Consider the following 14,277-nt stretch of genomic DNA (forward strand, 5'->3'; position numbering starts at 1 on the left):
GTATCTCTACAATGAAAGTGTATTTGTTGGCATAAACCAATCATTATACTTGAACATACATAAGATTTGTGTTGCTTTAGATGACACAATTCAGGGATATGAAACTAAAAATTTGGGATAAATTATGAAAGTTTTAAGGATTGTTTTACAAACATTCAGCCAGTTTACCAAAAAGCCTCCTTTGTCATGAAATGTCACTAAATTTATAAAAATTCTTTTTTTTTTTTTTTTTTTTTTTGAGACGGAGTCTCGGTCTGTCGCCCAGGCTGGAGTGCAGTGGCCGGATCTCAGCTCACTGCAAGCTCCGCCTCCCAGGTTTACGCCATTCTCCTGCCTCAGCCTCCCGAGTAGCTGGGACTACAGGCGCCCGCCACCTCGCCCGGCTAGTTTTTTGTATTTTTTTTTAGCAGAGGCGGGGTTTCACCGGGTTAGCCAGGATGGTCTCGATCTCCTGACCTTGTGATCCGCCCGTCTCGGCCTCCCAAAGTGCTGGGATTACAGGCTTGAGCCACCGCGCCCGGCCAAAAATTCTTCTTATACATAAAAAAATTCAGGTCGGGCACAGTGGTTCACGCCTATAATCCCAGCACTTTGGGAGGCCAAGGTGGGCAGATCACTTGAGGTCAGGAGTTCGAGACCAGCCTGGCCAACACGGGAAAACCCGGTCTCTACTAAAAATACAAAAATTAGCTGGACGTGGTGGTACATGCCTGTAGTCCCAGCTACTCAGGAGGCTGAGGCAGGAAAATCATACGAACCTAGGAGGTAGAGGTTGCAGTGAGCTACAATCGTACCACTGTACTCCAGCCTGAGTGACAGAGTGAGACTCCATCTTAAAAAATAAATAAATAAAAACAAAACAAAAGAAACAAAAACATTCAGCAGGATACAGACTAGAAAAAAGAAAATAAAAAACATAAAACTGGGGCCAGGCGCAGTGGCTTACATCGTAATCCCAGCTCTTTGGGAGGCCAAGGTGGGCAGATCACCTGAGGTCAGGAGACAGACCAGCCTGCCCAACATAGTGGAACTATGTCTCTACTAAAAATACAAAAACTAGCCAGGTGTGGTGGCCCGCACCTGTAGTCCCAGCTACTCAGGAGGCTTAAGGCAGGAGTATCACTTGAACCAGGAAGGCAGAGGTTGCAGTGAGTTGAGATTGCGCCACTACACTCCAGCCTAGGAGACAGAACAAGACTCCATGTCAAAAAAAAAAAAAAAAAAAAAAAAACATAAAATTGGGTAACCTCGTATATAATTTTCAGTTTCAGCTAGACATGATAACATAGCATGCACTCATAGTCCTAGCTACTCAGGAGGATCACTTGAGCCCAGGAATTCTAGGCTGCAGTGAGCTATAATTGCACCACTGCACACCAGCTTGGACAACAAAGTAAGACCCCCACCTTTAAAAAAAAAAAATTATTCAAATTACATGAACATGTGTGACAAACTTCCACTATTGATACAGTCCTGTCTGCTAAAAATATCTTTTCTATTTTCCGGCAAAGTTTCCGACCTTAAGAGTTTAGCAGTCTTACAACATTACAGATGGGAAGAAAGTCAGTGTCATTAGACTATAGTGTGGTGTGGGCCAGGCGCGGTGGCTCAAGCCTGTAATCCCAGCACTTTGGGAGGCCGAGACGGGCGGATCACGAGGTCAGGAGATCGAGACCATCCTGGCTAACACGGTGAAACCCCGTCTCTACTAAAAAATACAAAAATTAGCCAGGCAAGGTGGCAGGCGCCTGTAGTCCCAGCTACTCGGGAGGGCGAGGCAGGAGAATGGCATAAACCCGGGAGGCAGAGCTTGCAATGAGCTGAGATCCGGCCACTGCACTCCAGCCTGGGCAACAGAGCGAGACTGCGTCTCAAAAAAAAAAAAGAATATAGTGTGGTGTGATTTGTTTATTTCAATTTTCTACAGGCAACAAACTGATAAATGTTCAAATACATCCCATTCTATTATAGTCCATTAAAAGGAACTTTATTTACTAGATTCTAAATGTAATAAACTCCCTTCGAATGATGGAAATTCTACTTACCTATTTGTTTTCCCACTGTATACTTCAGAAACCTTATTTTCACCAAGAAAATTATGTTCAAATTCACCAGGAAAAATGGATACATCTTCCTTTAAAGACGCACAGCACTCTTCAGGAGTCTGTACATAAAAACTCTCATTTTTCACACCATCTACAAGTGAATCAGCTGGCACCGCAGGTGCAACATACTGTCCTTTGGGAACATCTACGTGCTCCATGAACTCCTTAGGGTCTTTAGATTTGTACGGATTTAAATCTGAGATACAAAAGGTGCCATATCCACTGCTTACTGAGCTACTATCCACATTGCAGTCTGGTTGTGAAGTGGACGTTTCTTGCTGTATTTCAGGTTCTGTGGATTCAGGATAATGGATAACAGATTCATTTCTCTCACTGCTTTCAGAAAAAAAACCCATTTGACTTTCCGAAGATACTTGTTTGTTTGAAGAATTTCCTTCACAGGAAGCACTACTAGTCTGTAATTTGACTAAATTTTTTATCTCCTCCTGTATATGCTGGAAATAAAAAGTTAGATTTGGGTAAGAAAGTATATTAAACATCATATTTTTATGACTGTTACAAGAATATCATGTTTCAAAATATGATGAAATATCATTCTAAAAAAATGTGATGCTTTATCTTTAGTTTATAAACAAAATTGAGGCTAGTGGCCAGGCACGGTGGCTCACACCTGCAATCCCAACACTTTGGGAGGGCAAGGTGGGCAGATCACAAGGTCAGGAGCTCAAGACCAGCCTAGCAAACATGGTGAAACTCTGACTCTACTAAAAATTAGCCAGACATGGTGGTGCACATCTGTAATTCCAGCTACTCAGGAGACTGAGGCAAGAGAATTTCTTGAATCCAGGAGGTAGAGGTTGCAGTCAGCTAAAATCGTGTCACTGCACGCCAGCCTGGGTGACAGAGTGAGACCTTGTCTCAAAAAAAAAAAAAAATTGATATAACATATTGTTTTTTCTTACAAATATAAAAAAGGACGCTGGGCGTGGTGGCTCATGCCTGTAATCCCAGCACTTTGGGAGGCCGAGACAGGCAGATCACGAGGTCAGGAGTTCAAGATCAGCCTGGCCAACATGATGAAACCCTGTCTCTAATAAAAATACAAAAATTAGCCAGTTATGGTGGCACACACCTGTATTCCCAGCTACTCAGGAGGCTGGGGCAAGAGAATTGCTTGAACCTGGGAGGTGGAGGTTGCAGTGAGCCAAGACCGTGCCATTGCACTCCAGCCTGGGCAACAGAGTGAGACTTCATCTCAAAAAAAATAAATAAAAATAAAATTTAAAAAGTGCCAGGCAGGAGGCCGAGGCGGGTGGATTACCTGAGGTCAGGAGTTCGAGAGCAGCCTGGCGAACATGGCAAAACCCCGTCTCTACTAAAAATACCAAAATTAGCCAGGCGTGTTGGCGGGTGCCTGTAATCTCACCTACTCGGAACGCTGAGGCAGGAGAATGGCTTGAACCCAGGAGGCAGAGGTTGTAGTGAGCTGAGATCATGCCACTGCACTCCAACCTGGGCGACAAGAGTGAGACTCCATTTCTATATGTGTTGTGTATGTATATGTATATGTATATAAAAAAGGAATCAATGTAAATGGCAACTTACTTGAATTTGGTTGTGGAACTGCTCCTGCTGGGCAACTATCTGTTCTTGGCATTGTTTTTCCACCAAATTGAATAGCTGTAACCACCTGGTCTATTAAATTATAAAATATGTTAGTTAAAAATAATTTTTTGACTTAACATTTCACAGAACAATTCCTCCAGTGTAAAAGAGCACTTTTTAGGTCATGATCCATCCCGAATCCCAAGAGCCATCAGCACTCTCATAGCTGGAGTATGCCAGCACGTCACACCAAGGGAGCAGGGAGTTCTACAGAAGGCTACATTCAGCCTCAAGGCTGGGAGACTTTCAGCCACAGACCATATGCAGCAATACACAACAGCAGGAAGTGGCTATGAAAACTACCTGCCTGTGTAAAGCCTTTCAGCATCTTTCCACTCCTAAGCTCTCCTTAGACGGCTCTGCACTGTCTGGCTCCTACGCACCTCCCCACTTCATCCCAGCCCTCTGTCCCTTGCTGGCTGCACACCTGCCTCCCAGGCATCCTGTTCTTGAGCATGCCACAATTGTCTCCCACCTCACAGCTGAGCACCTGCTGTGCCCGCCACCTGGCAAGCTCTTGCTCAGCTCTCACAATGGCTGCTGTCTTCCCATCCTGACTGCTGTCTTCCCATCCTGACTGCTGTCTTCCCACCCTGCAATTTCAGCCTAACTGTCATCTTCTCAAACCATCCTAACAGTTCCTTTCTTTCTTATCATCCTATGTATTTCCTTCATAGCATTTGCCACATCAGAAAGTCTCTTAATTGTTCACTTTGTGAACTCTGTCTCCTACCCCTGCCCCACTCTAACTCCAAGCTCTCCACTAAAAACTTGTGGGGTCCTGGACAAATTTATTTGTACCTCAGTTTCCTACTTTATAAAATGGGAATAACAACATCTCATAGGTGGCTAAGAGGATTAAGTTTTATTTATTTATTTTTTGAGACGGGGTCTCTCGCTCTCTCGCCCAGGCTGGAGCACAGTGGCATGATCTGGGCTCACTGCAACCTCCGCCTCCCGAGTTCAAGCAATTCTCGTGCCTCAGCCTCCCAAGCAGCTGAGATGACAGGCATGTGTCACCATGTTTGGCTAATTTTTATTTTTTTTAGTAGAGACACGGTTTTACCATGTTGGCCAGGCTGTTCTCGAACTCCTGACCTCAACTGATCCATCTGCCTCGGTCTCCTGAAGTGCTGGGATTACAGGCCTAAGTTTTAAATTTAAATATGATGCAGTGATCTCAATGGGGAAGCAACTCCATGTTGGAAATCTGTAAGGTCACAGTCATGACAAAGCTGGGGGGACATCACTGGCATTTAGTGGGCAGGGTCCAGGCATGCAGATCATAGGGCAGTCCCCCACGATGAAGAATTGTCCTGTGTCCATTTTATATTACAAAACAATAAATATTTTGCACAGTATTCATAACATCAAAACAAACTTGTTTCAAAATCTCATGAGAAGTTCGTCACCCTTTCAGAAAAGCATGTTACCAGTGGAGGTGCTGTATACAATACCTGGATCATCAACACACCATAGCTACATCGATCTGTGTTCAGCTGCTGAATTCACAGTGAGTCTACATACAGGTAAACATGACTACTTCATTATGTCTTCTAATGAACATGTGCCTCACATGGATATATCCAAATACATGTTATTGATTTTTTAAAGTGGGTACAGGTAGGTTATTTTACCTATGAATTTCATTTTAGGATAATAGAAATTGATGTTATTTTGAAAGCTGTTATAAAAAGAGAGCTCAGAGGCTAGGCACGGTGACTCATGCCTGTAATTCCAGCACTTTGGGAGGCCAAGGTGGGTGGATCATTTGAGTTCACGAGTTCAAGACTAACCTGGGCAACATAGCAAAACCTTGTCTCAACAAAAAATACAAAAATTAGCTGGGCATGGTGGTATGCACCTGTAGTCCCAGCTACTCGGGAGGCTGACGTGGGAGGATGGCTTGAGCCCAAGAGGTTGAAGATGCAGTGAACAGAGGTTGTGCCACTGCACTCCAGCCTGGGTGACAGAGTGAGACCCTATTTAAAAAAATAAAAAAGAGGCCGGGCGCGGTGGCTCAAGCCTGTAATCCCAGCACTTTGGGAGGCCGAGACGGGCGGATCACAAGGTCAGGAGATTGAGACCATCCTGGCTAACATGGTGAAACCCCGTCTCTACTAAAAATACAAAAAACTAGCCGGGCGAGGTGGCGGACGCCTGTAGTCCCAGCTACTCGGGAGGCTGAGGCAGGAGAATGGCGTAAACCCGGGAGGCAGAGCTTGCAGTGAGCTGAGATCCGGCCACTGCACTCCAGCCTGGGCAACAGAGCGAGACTCCGTCTCAAAAAATAAATAAATAAATAAATAAATAATAAAAAATAAAAACGAAAGAGAATGAAAGAGGAGAAAAAGAAACAAAAAGAAGGGAGGAAGGGAGGGAGGGAAGGAAGGAGAAGGGAGATGGGAGGGAAGGGAGGGGAGAGGTATGGAGGGGAATATATTCTGATTCTGACTTAAGATGCTGATGTCAAAAAAACATGTTGATTTCAAATTGTTAAAAGTAACAATTTCTAGTTAAACACAAATTTTCCAGAAGTTAAACTACATTATGGCAATGCCTCCTTTGTCCTAAAGCATGTTAATTCAGGTATCAAAAGCTAATGAGGGCCAGCCATGGTGGCTTATGCCTGTAATCCCAGCACTTTGGGAAGCCAAGGTAGGCAGATTACCTGAGGTCAGGAGTTCGAGACCAGCCTGGCCAACATGGCAAAACCCCTTCTCTACTAAAAATATAAAAATTAGGTGGGCATGGTGGCACTCGCCTGTGATCTCGGCTACTCGAGAGACTGAGGCAGGAGAATCACTTGAACCTGGGAGACAGTGGTTGCTATGAGCCAAGATCGCACCATGGCACTCCAGCCTGGGCAACAGAGCGAGACTCTGTCTCAAAAACAAACAAGGCCGGGCGCGGTGGCTCAAGCCTGTAATCCCAGCACTTTGGGAGGCCGAGACGGGTGGATCACGAGGTCAGGAGATCGAGACCATCCTGGCTAACACAGTGAAACCCCGTCTCTACTAAAAAATACAAAAAAATAGCCAGGCGAGGTGGCGGGCGCCTGTAGTCCCAGCTACTCGGGAGGCTGAGGCAGGAGAATGGCGCAAACCCGGGAGGTAGAGCTTGCAGTGAGCTGAGATCCAGCCACTGCACTCCAGCCTGGGCCACAGCGCCAGACTCCATCTCAAAAAAAAAACAACAAACAAAAAGCTAATAAGTAGATACATTAGGGGAAACATTTAATATATTTAATAAAACATTCCATTTTTAATTGCATTTGTATGGGCATTTTTAAAGGTCTTTCACATTAGTACATACTGATTATTATATGCAAACAAGCATAAAGTATAAAAACTGAAAACTCAATTTTTTTAAGCATATAGTAATACTTTCTTATAATTCCAATAATTATGGATAATGGATATAAATAATTATACTTAGCAGTTGCTGCTATTGAATTCTTAAACCAGGTAATCTTTCATTTCGCTTACTCTACTTGCTAAAAAATAACACAAATTATGCTTTTAAAAGTATAATTAACGTTTAAAGTAAGATCTAGTGCTTTCTAAGAATTAATAATGGTTTATACATTTCTATTAAAAACTATCAAATTCAGCCTTAAGAAAGTCTATCTTGAGCATTATTCTATGAAACAAAATTTATATGTAAGGTTTTTTTTTTTTTTTTTTTTTACTGAGGGGGTCTAGTTATGTTGCCCAAGCAGGTCACAAACTCCTGGGCTCAAGCTATCTACCTCCGCCTCCTTAAGTGCTGGGATTACAGGTTCTCTATTTTTATATATAGAGAGAGACAGGGTCTCAGTCTGTCACCTAGGCTGCAGTGTAGTGCTGTGATCATAGCTCACTGCAACCCTGACCTCCTGGGTTCAAGTGATCCTCCCACATCAGCCTCCCAAGTAGCTACGACTACAGATCCCATGCCACCATGCCCAGCTAATTTATGTATGTATTTGTATTTGTAGAGACAGGGTCTTGCTATCTTGCCCAGGCTAGTCTCAAACTCCTGGCCTCAACCAAACCTCCCACCTTGGCCGCCTAAAGTGAAAGGATTATAGGCATGAGCCACTGTGCTCGGCCATGTAAGTATTCTTTTAACTGTCACATTTTTATATCACAGTTTAACCTATGAGCCAAAGAAAGAACCACTGATCTGAAAACAATATAATGGAATGTATCACAGCTGAATATGGTAAGGTACTAAATAGAAGCTTCAATTTATAATTAGAACATTGAAAATATTTCAAAGTGGATTTAGGTTTTTTAAAATTCCATATAAGTTACTGACAACATTACAATTAGTAACAATTTTAATAATTTTGGGATTCTCAGGTCTCTGAATGAAGACAATGTTTCAGTTCATATTTAATATACAAATTAGAATGTCTAATCAGTAATATATTGTTAAAAAATACTTTTGATCACCTTTTTCCCGTTCATTCAATATCATTCCTAAATTAATATACTTGACCACTTTAGCATTAACTTAAAAGTGTCATGCTCTTCAGGACATAAGTTTCTAATAATTTAGAGTTTAGTAGAGGTATGTTTTAATATAATTATCTTAAAATTACAAAAATAAAACAAAATTAGATACCTCACAGCTTTTCCAAAGTTCCGAATCAGTCTTTCCACTGTTTTGTAGCTCTTGCATTAAAGAAGTTAGGACTTCAACTGTACCTTGAATTACAGATGGTCTGGTCTTCCCTGAGAAAGAGGATACCCCATTTGTACTAAGGTGGGGACTACTTCTGTTGAAACATAAATAATTCAAATGGTTTTCTTCACTCTATCAAAGTGTTGAATAATTCAGCAGTTCAAGATTTAGCAGAGCAGTACAAAACCACTGATATTTAATCCTTCTAATGGCACCTGATTTGTTGAAAATCTGATCACAAGTTGGTTCACAAAAGGAAAAGGGCAGTAAAAAGACCGCACTGTATTCTTTTTAAGAACACAACAGAAAGACTTTCTCCAGAAGTGAGAGAACACTCCAAAGGATCAGCAGAAAATAAAAAAAGTCTGTGCTAAACAATAAGATTAATTTCCAGCTTCTCTGATCTCCCCTATTCCAGAGGATTATTTCCCCCAACTTTAAGAACAGCCCTTCATTGTGCAGTGGGGATTCTTTCTCCACTGCCCCAAATGACAGTCAAATCTTGTTCACTGGATACCCATAATTTGGTACGATAAGCTGATGCCTATCTTGGCACTATCTCTGAATAAAAGTTGTGCCAAGCAAATTAGCAGCAAATATTCAGGACTTACTTAGCCTACTCAGTGTGTAAAACAGCACTGATTCTTTCCAGGAGTACTGCTTTTCCAAACTTCAGGTAAGTTATTTTGGATTTGTTTTATAAACACACAATATATTTCAGGACATTAAAATGTACCTAAAATCTAGTCACAAAAAGATCATTTTCATTTATTTACTGCTTGATATCCTGCTTTCTTTCACAAAGAATTTGTTTTAAAAATAAATAAATAAAAATAACAGTAAAATAATAGTTAGGACCAGTGAAAATATTACTAAAAATTCAAAGGAGGCCAGGCACAGTGGCTCACGCCTGTAATCCCAGCAGTTTGGGAGGCCGAGGTGGGCGGATCACGAGCTCAGGAAATCGAGACCATCCTGGCCAACATGGTGAAACCCCATCTCTACTAAAATACAAAAAATTAGCCGGGTGTGGTGGTGCACGCCTGCAGTCCCTGCTAATCAGGAGGCTGAGGCAGGGGAATCCCTTGAACCCAGGAGGCGCAGACTGCAATGAGCTGAGATCGTACCACTGCACTCCAGCCTAGCGACAGAGCAAGACTCCCGTCTCAAAAAAAAAAAAAAAAAGATTGAAAGAGAAGAACATATGTTATCAGTAAAGGGTTTTACATAGCTGTAATAATCCAGTTTAAATGTGGCCAATTTACCTGCCAGTCACAATGAAAAGGGAGACAAGTTTAATTGCCTAATTTTCACTAGCAAGGCACAGCTTCCTCCACCCAAATCAAACACTGTTCTCACAGGAATTTCTTCTAGAAGTGTACTTCAAAGGGACCACCAAGTAATACAAGAACCAAAATGCGAGGCCAACTTTCAGCAAGTGCATATAGATTACTGTAGGACTATTCCCCGTGCCTTTTAAAATGTACTTTCTCGGCCGGGCGCGGTGGCTCAAGCCTGTAATCCCAGCACTTTGGGAGGCCGAGACGGGCGGATCACGAGGTCAGGAGATCGAGACCATCCTGGCTAACACAGTGAAACCCCGTCTCTACTAAAAAATACAAAAAAATAGGGGCGAGGTGGCGGGCGCCTGTAGTCCCAGCTATAGGGAGGCTGAGGCAGGAGAATGCCGCAAACCCGGGAGGCGGAGCTTGCAGTGAGCTGAGATCCCGCCACTGCACTCCAGCCTGGGCGACAGTGCGAGACTCTCTCTCAAAAAAAAAAAAAAAAAACTTTCTCGTTTTACTTCACATATTCCTCTGTTTTTTACAACTCCCCATCCCCATTGTTTTATATACCCATGTAAGCTGCCTTAAATTCCTCCTGAAAAGGGCAGAGAATTAACAATTTTTTATGTATTTATTTATAATTATAATACACAATTTCTTCAAGACCTACTGTGTTTAAAGTTCCTTGCCCCTTTACCAGTAAGGCCCCAAAACCGCTGTCTTCCTTTCTTCTATATGCTGTTTATAGATGCTCTCCTCTCTTACAGTCCTTGCCTCTTTGCTGTTTCTACACTACTATAAATTTAGAAACCCAATAACCAAGCTTGTCAGACTACGTGCAAATTGAAAGTAAACAGGCTGATGAAAAACAAACTAACCATGATCTGTGTTAAGACGATTAAAAAATAAAAACAAACCAATCATAGGATAGCTTAAAAATAAAATGCGCCGGGCACGGTGGCTCAAGCCAGTAATCCCAGCACTTTGGGAGGCCGAGACGGGCAGATCACGAGGTCAGGAGATCGAGACCATCCTGGCTAACACAGTGAAACCCCGTCTCTACTAAAAATACAAAAAATTAGCCGGGCGAGGTGGCGGGCGCCTGTAGTCCCAGCTACTCGGGAGGCTGAGGCAGAAGAATGGCATGAACCCAGGAGGCGGAGCTTGCAGTGAGCCGAGATCCAGCCACTGCACTCCAGCCTGGGCAACAGAGCGAGACTCTGTCTCAAAAAAAATTAAAAAATAAAAAAATAAAATAAAATGCATTTAAAAAAATAAATAAAATGCATAAAACACACTTTGATAACCTCTATTTAGTCCACTATTTTGTCTACTTAGAGTCTGGTTTTGTCTTAACTTCCTAATACTCAACTTTAATTGCTGCTTCCCACATTGGTGAAGTATTTCTGCAACATAAAACATCATCTGTCCCAATTATTTAAAAATGTAGAAATAATATTTAGGCAACTAAATGTTAAAGATATGCTTGTAATTTACAAAAACAAAAAAGTGTAAAGGAAAGTAAAACATGCAAAACAAGTTCTTTTTCAGAATGCTTCCCATGCAAAAGTACATATCTCTGGGAGAAATGAAAAACATGAAAATACTAAACCTATTCCTGACTTAAACAACTGTCCTCGAACATTCTTTCTTTTTTTTTTTTTTTTGAGACGGAGTCTCACTCTGTTGCCCAGGCTGGAGTGCAGTGGTGCCATCTCAGCTCACTGCAAGCTCTGCCTCCCAGGATCACGCCATCCTCCTGCTCAGCTGCCGAGTAGCTGGGACTACAGGCTCCCACCACCACGCCCAGCTAATTTTTTTTTTTTTTTGTATTTTTAGTAGAGATGGGGTTTCACCATGTTGGCCAGGATGGTCTCGATCTCCTGACCTTGTGACCTGCCCGCCTTGGCCTCCCAAAGTGCTGGGACTACAGGCGTGAGCCACTGCGCCTAGCCTCTTTTTTGTTTGTTTGTTTTTAAGACGGAGTCTTGCTCTGTTGCCCAGGTTGGAGTGCAGTGGTGCAATCTTGGCTCATTGCAACCTCTGCCTCCCAGGTTCCAGCAATTCTCCTGCCTCAGCCTCCCAAGTAGCTGGAACTACAGGCGCACGCCACCACACCTGGCTAATTTTTGTATTTTTAGTAGAGACCAGGTTTCACCATGTTAGCCAGGCTCGTCTCCAACTCCTGGTCTCAGGTGATCCACCCGCCTCAGCCTCCCAAGGTGCTGGGATTACAGGCATGAGTTACCGCGCCCAGCCTCCCTGAACATTCTTGATAGGTTAAAAAAAAATAATAATAATAATAATTCAAATCAGTAACTCTGACACTATTTGGATAAACTGGTAAATGTATGCAAATAAGGTTATTCTGATTTGTTACATTTTCTAAAATCCCATTCTTACCTATCAGTATTTAAGTTCAGTCCAAGAGAATGCAGAGAATTTTTATCAGATTCTACAGAAGATGAAGTTTTGTGTAAGGTTTTCACCAAGTCAAACTCTTCCATAGTGTAAAGAAATTGTTATATTCTCTTATTTGAAAATAAAGGTTCTTGGACTGTTTGAGGAAAGTGAATCCGTGTCATCTTCAGAGGCTTCATCGTCTACTGGCATTTTCAGTGGCTAACATTCAGAACTGTGAAATATCCTAAACTTCCAAGAGAGTCTGAAAATGAATGGGGGAAAAGAAACTACTATAAAAAGCCACTAAACCTAGCAACTGCTTTTACATAACTTTGGAAACCTTAACTTCTTTCATGCAGATCTCCATTAAGGATAGCAACAGTATTCATAATAATCAAAATGTAGAAACCACACAAATGTCCATCAGTGGCTAAATGGATAAACGAATGAAGCATATCCATAGAACAGGCTAGGATTCAGCCATAAAAAGACATATGCTACAACACAGATGAACACTGAAGCTACTATGCTAAGTAAAAAAAGCCAGTCACAAAAGACCACAGACTATATGATTTCATTGATATGAAATATCTTGAATTGGCAAATTTATAGACAAATGGCTGCCAGGAGCTGGAGGAAGGAGAGAATGTGAGTGAGTGCAGTTGGTATGGAGTTTCCTTTGGGGTGATAAAAAATTCTGGAATTAGTGATGATGGCTGGACAACCTTGTGAACTAAAAACCACTGAATTGTACACTTTTAAAAGGCCGAATTTTATGGTATATGAATTATGTATTATGTATCTCAATTAAAAATCTACATCAAGGATTATTTGCAAAAGTAGCATCACCTTTTTCAGGTAATATTTCAGATTTTTATATGTTTAATAATCAATGTTCTTTTTTTTAGAGACAGCATCTTGCTACGTTGCCCAGGCTGGTCTACAACTCCTGGCCTCAAGTGCTCAGCCTTCCGAGCAGGGGGGATTACAGTGCAAACCATTTTGCCAGGCTTTACAATGAAGGTTCTAGATACAATTCTATTATGTAACAATTGGAATACTTGCATGCCTTATTCATTTGTTTAATAAATTCTACCAAGTATATATGTTTGTTGACTTATAATACAGAGACTAGAAGAACTGAACTACTTAATATTTGTTTTAAAAAGAGCCAATTAAACTGTTAACAACCATAGCTTCCCCATTGTCTGGAAGTACATTTTGAACTATATATATGGTCTTTTGTCTCTGTGCAGCTATTCTTAGAAAATAAACCAGCTGGACACACTGGAGCCTGCCTGCTGCTACTGGGAGCATGTCCCAGCTACTCTGGAGGCTGAGGTGGGAGGATCACTTGAGCCCAGGAGTTCAAGGCTGCAGTGAGCTATGATCCTGCCACTGCACTCCAGCTTGGGAAACAGAGCAAGACCCCATCTCCTAAAAAATAAAAATAAAAATACTAAATAAAAAAATTATTTGCCAGGCCAACTAAAATTTCACTGAAGCTGGGTATATACAATGGCAAATTGGCTGTAACAGGTCAAACAAGATGCCTCCTTCCTGGGGAATTCATGCATTTATAAAAGAGCAAGGGAGCAAGAAGAAAAAGGAGAAATAAAGGGGAAAAAAACTTCAGCTGCTTACAAACTGAAAAGCTTAGGAATACTGTCTAGTATTCCGCTTCCGCTAGATTCCCACTTTTAGGTCCTGCTTCTATAAAGCATTACACAAAAACAGGGACCATTTCCTTCAGGGACAGGAGTGAATGCAAACGGTAACCGGACCTAACTAAATTGACTTTTCCCCAGTGGCTCAGCCCATCACCCACGACAAATGGGGCACTGAAACAGTCAAGGACTGCCCCTTCCAACTGGCAACAGAAATACCTGGATTCCAATCACCGTGCTGTTATGCCAGGAAAACACAAGCTCTCCAGGGAGATGGACCTGCAACCCCATCTATTATTTCCCCTGCTGAGGTAATCCGGATCCGGATGCAGATCCAGATGGAAAACCACTACAAATTCAAGGATGCTTCTCCATTGGAGTGGAGGTGCTGGGAGGAGGGTAGGGAAGTAAGAGGGAAAAATCCTTAAACATCCACATATACAATGCAAAAAAAATTTTTTTTATTTTGATACAGAATGAATATAAGAGCAGAGCTTTTATATTTCTCAGCAACAAGAT

The 14,277-nt window shown here is 42.0% G+C and overlaps 1 protein-coding gene across 2 annotated transcripts in view; it reads right to left on the reverse strand.

Moving 5' to 3' along the window:
* The window catches only part of MPHOSPH9 (M-phase phosphoprotein 9), a 79,163-nt gene that overhangs the window by 64,084 nt on the left and 802 nt on the right, over positions 1-14,277 (reverse strand). The window contains exons 2-5 of one of the 2 annotated variants that reach the window (XM_025401015.1): positions 12,092-12,353; positions 8,343-8,496; positions 3,672-3,761; positions 2,046-2,560 (exon numbers count right to left, since the gene is read on the reverse strand). In XM_025401015.1, coding sequence (XP_025256800.1) covers positions 2,046-2,560; positions 3,672-3,761; positions 8,343-8,496; positions 12,092-12,195 — 863 coding nt within the window. In that variant the 5' untranslated portion in view covers positions 12,196-12,353. The remainder of the gene's footprint in view (positions 1-2,045; positions 2,561-3,671; positions 3,762-8,342; positions 8,497-12,091; positions 12,354-14,277) is intronic. The other variant, XM_025401016.1, reaches the window with a different exon arrangement.

This window comes from Theropithecus gelada, chromosome 11, assembly GCF_003255815.1.
Source record: "Theropithecus gelada isolate Dixy chromosome 11, Tgel_1.0, whole genome shotgun sequence".
Lineage (NCBI taxonomy): Eukaryota > Metazoa > Chordata > Mammalia > Primates > Cercopithecidae > Theropithecus > Theropithecus gelada.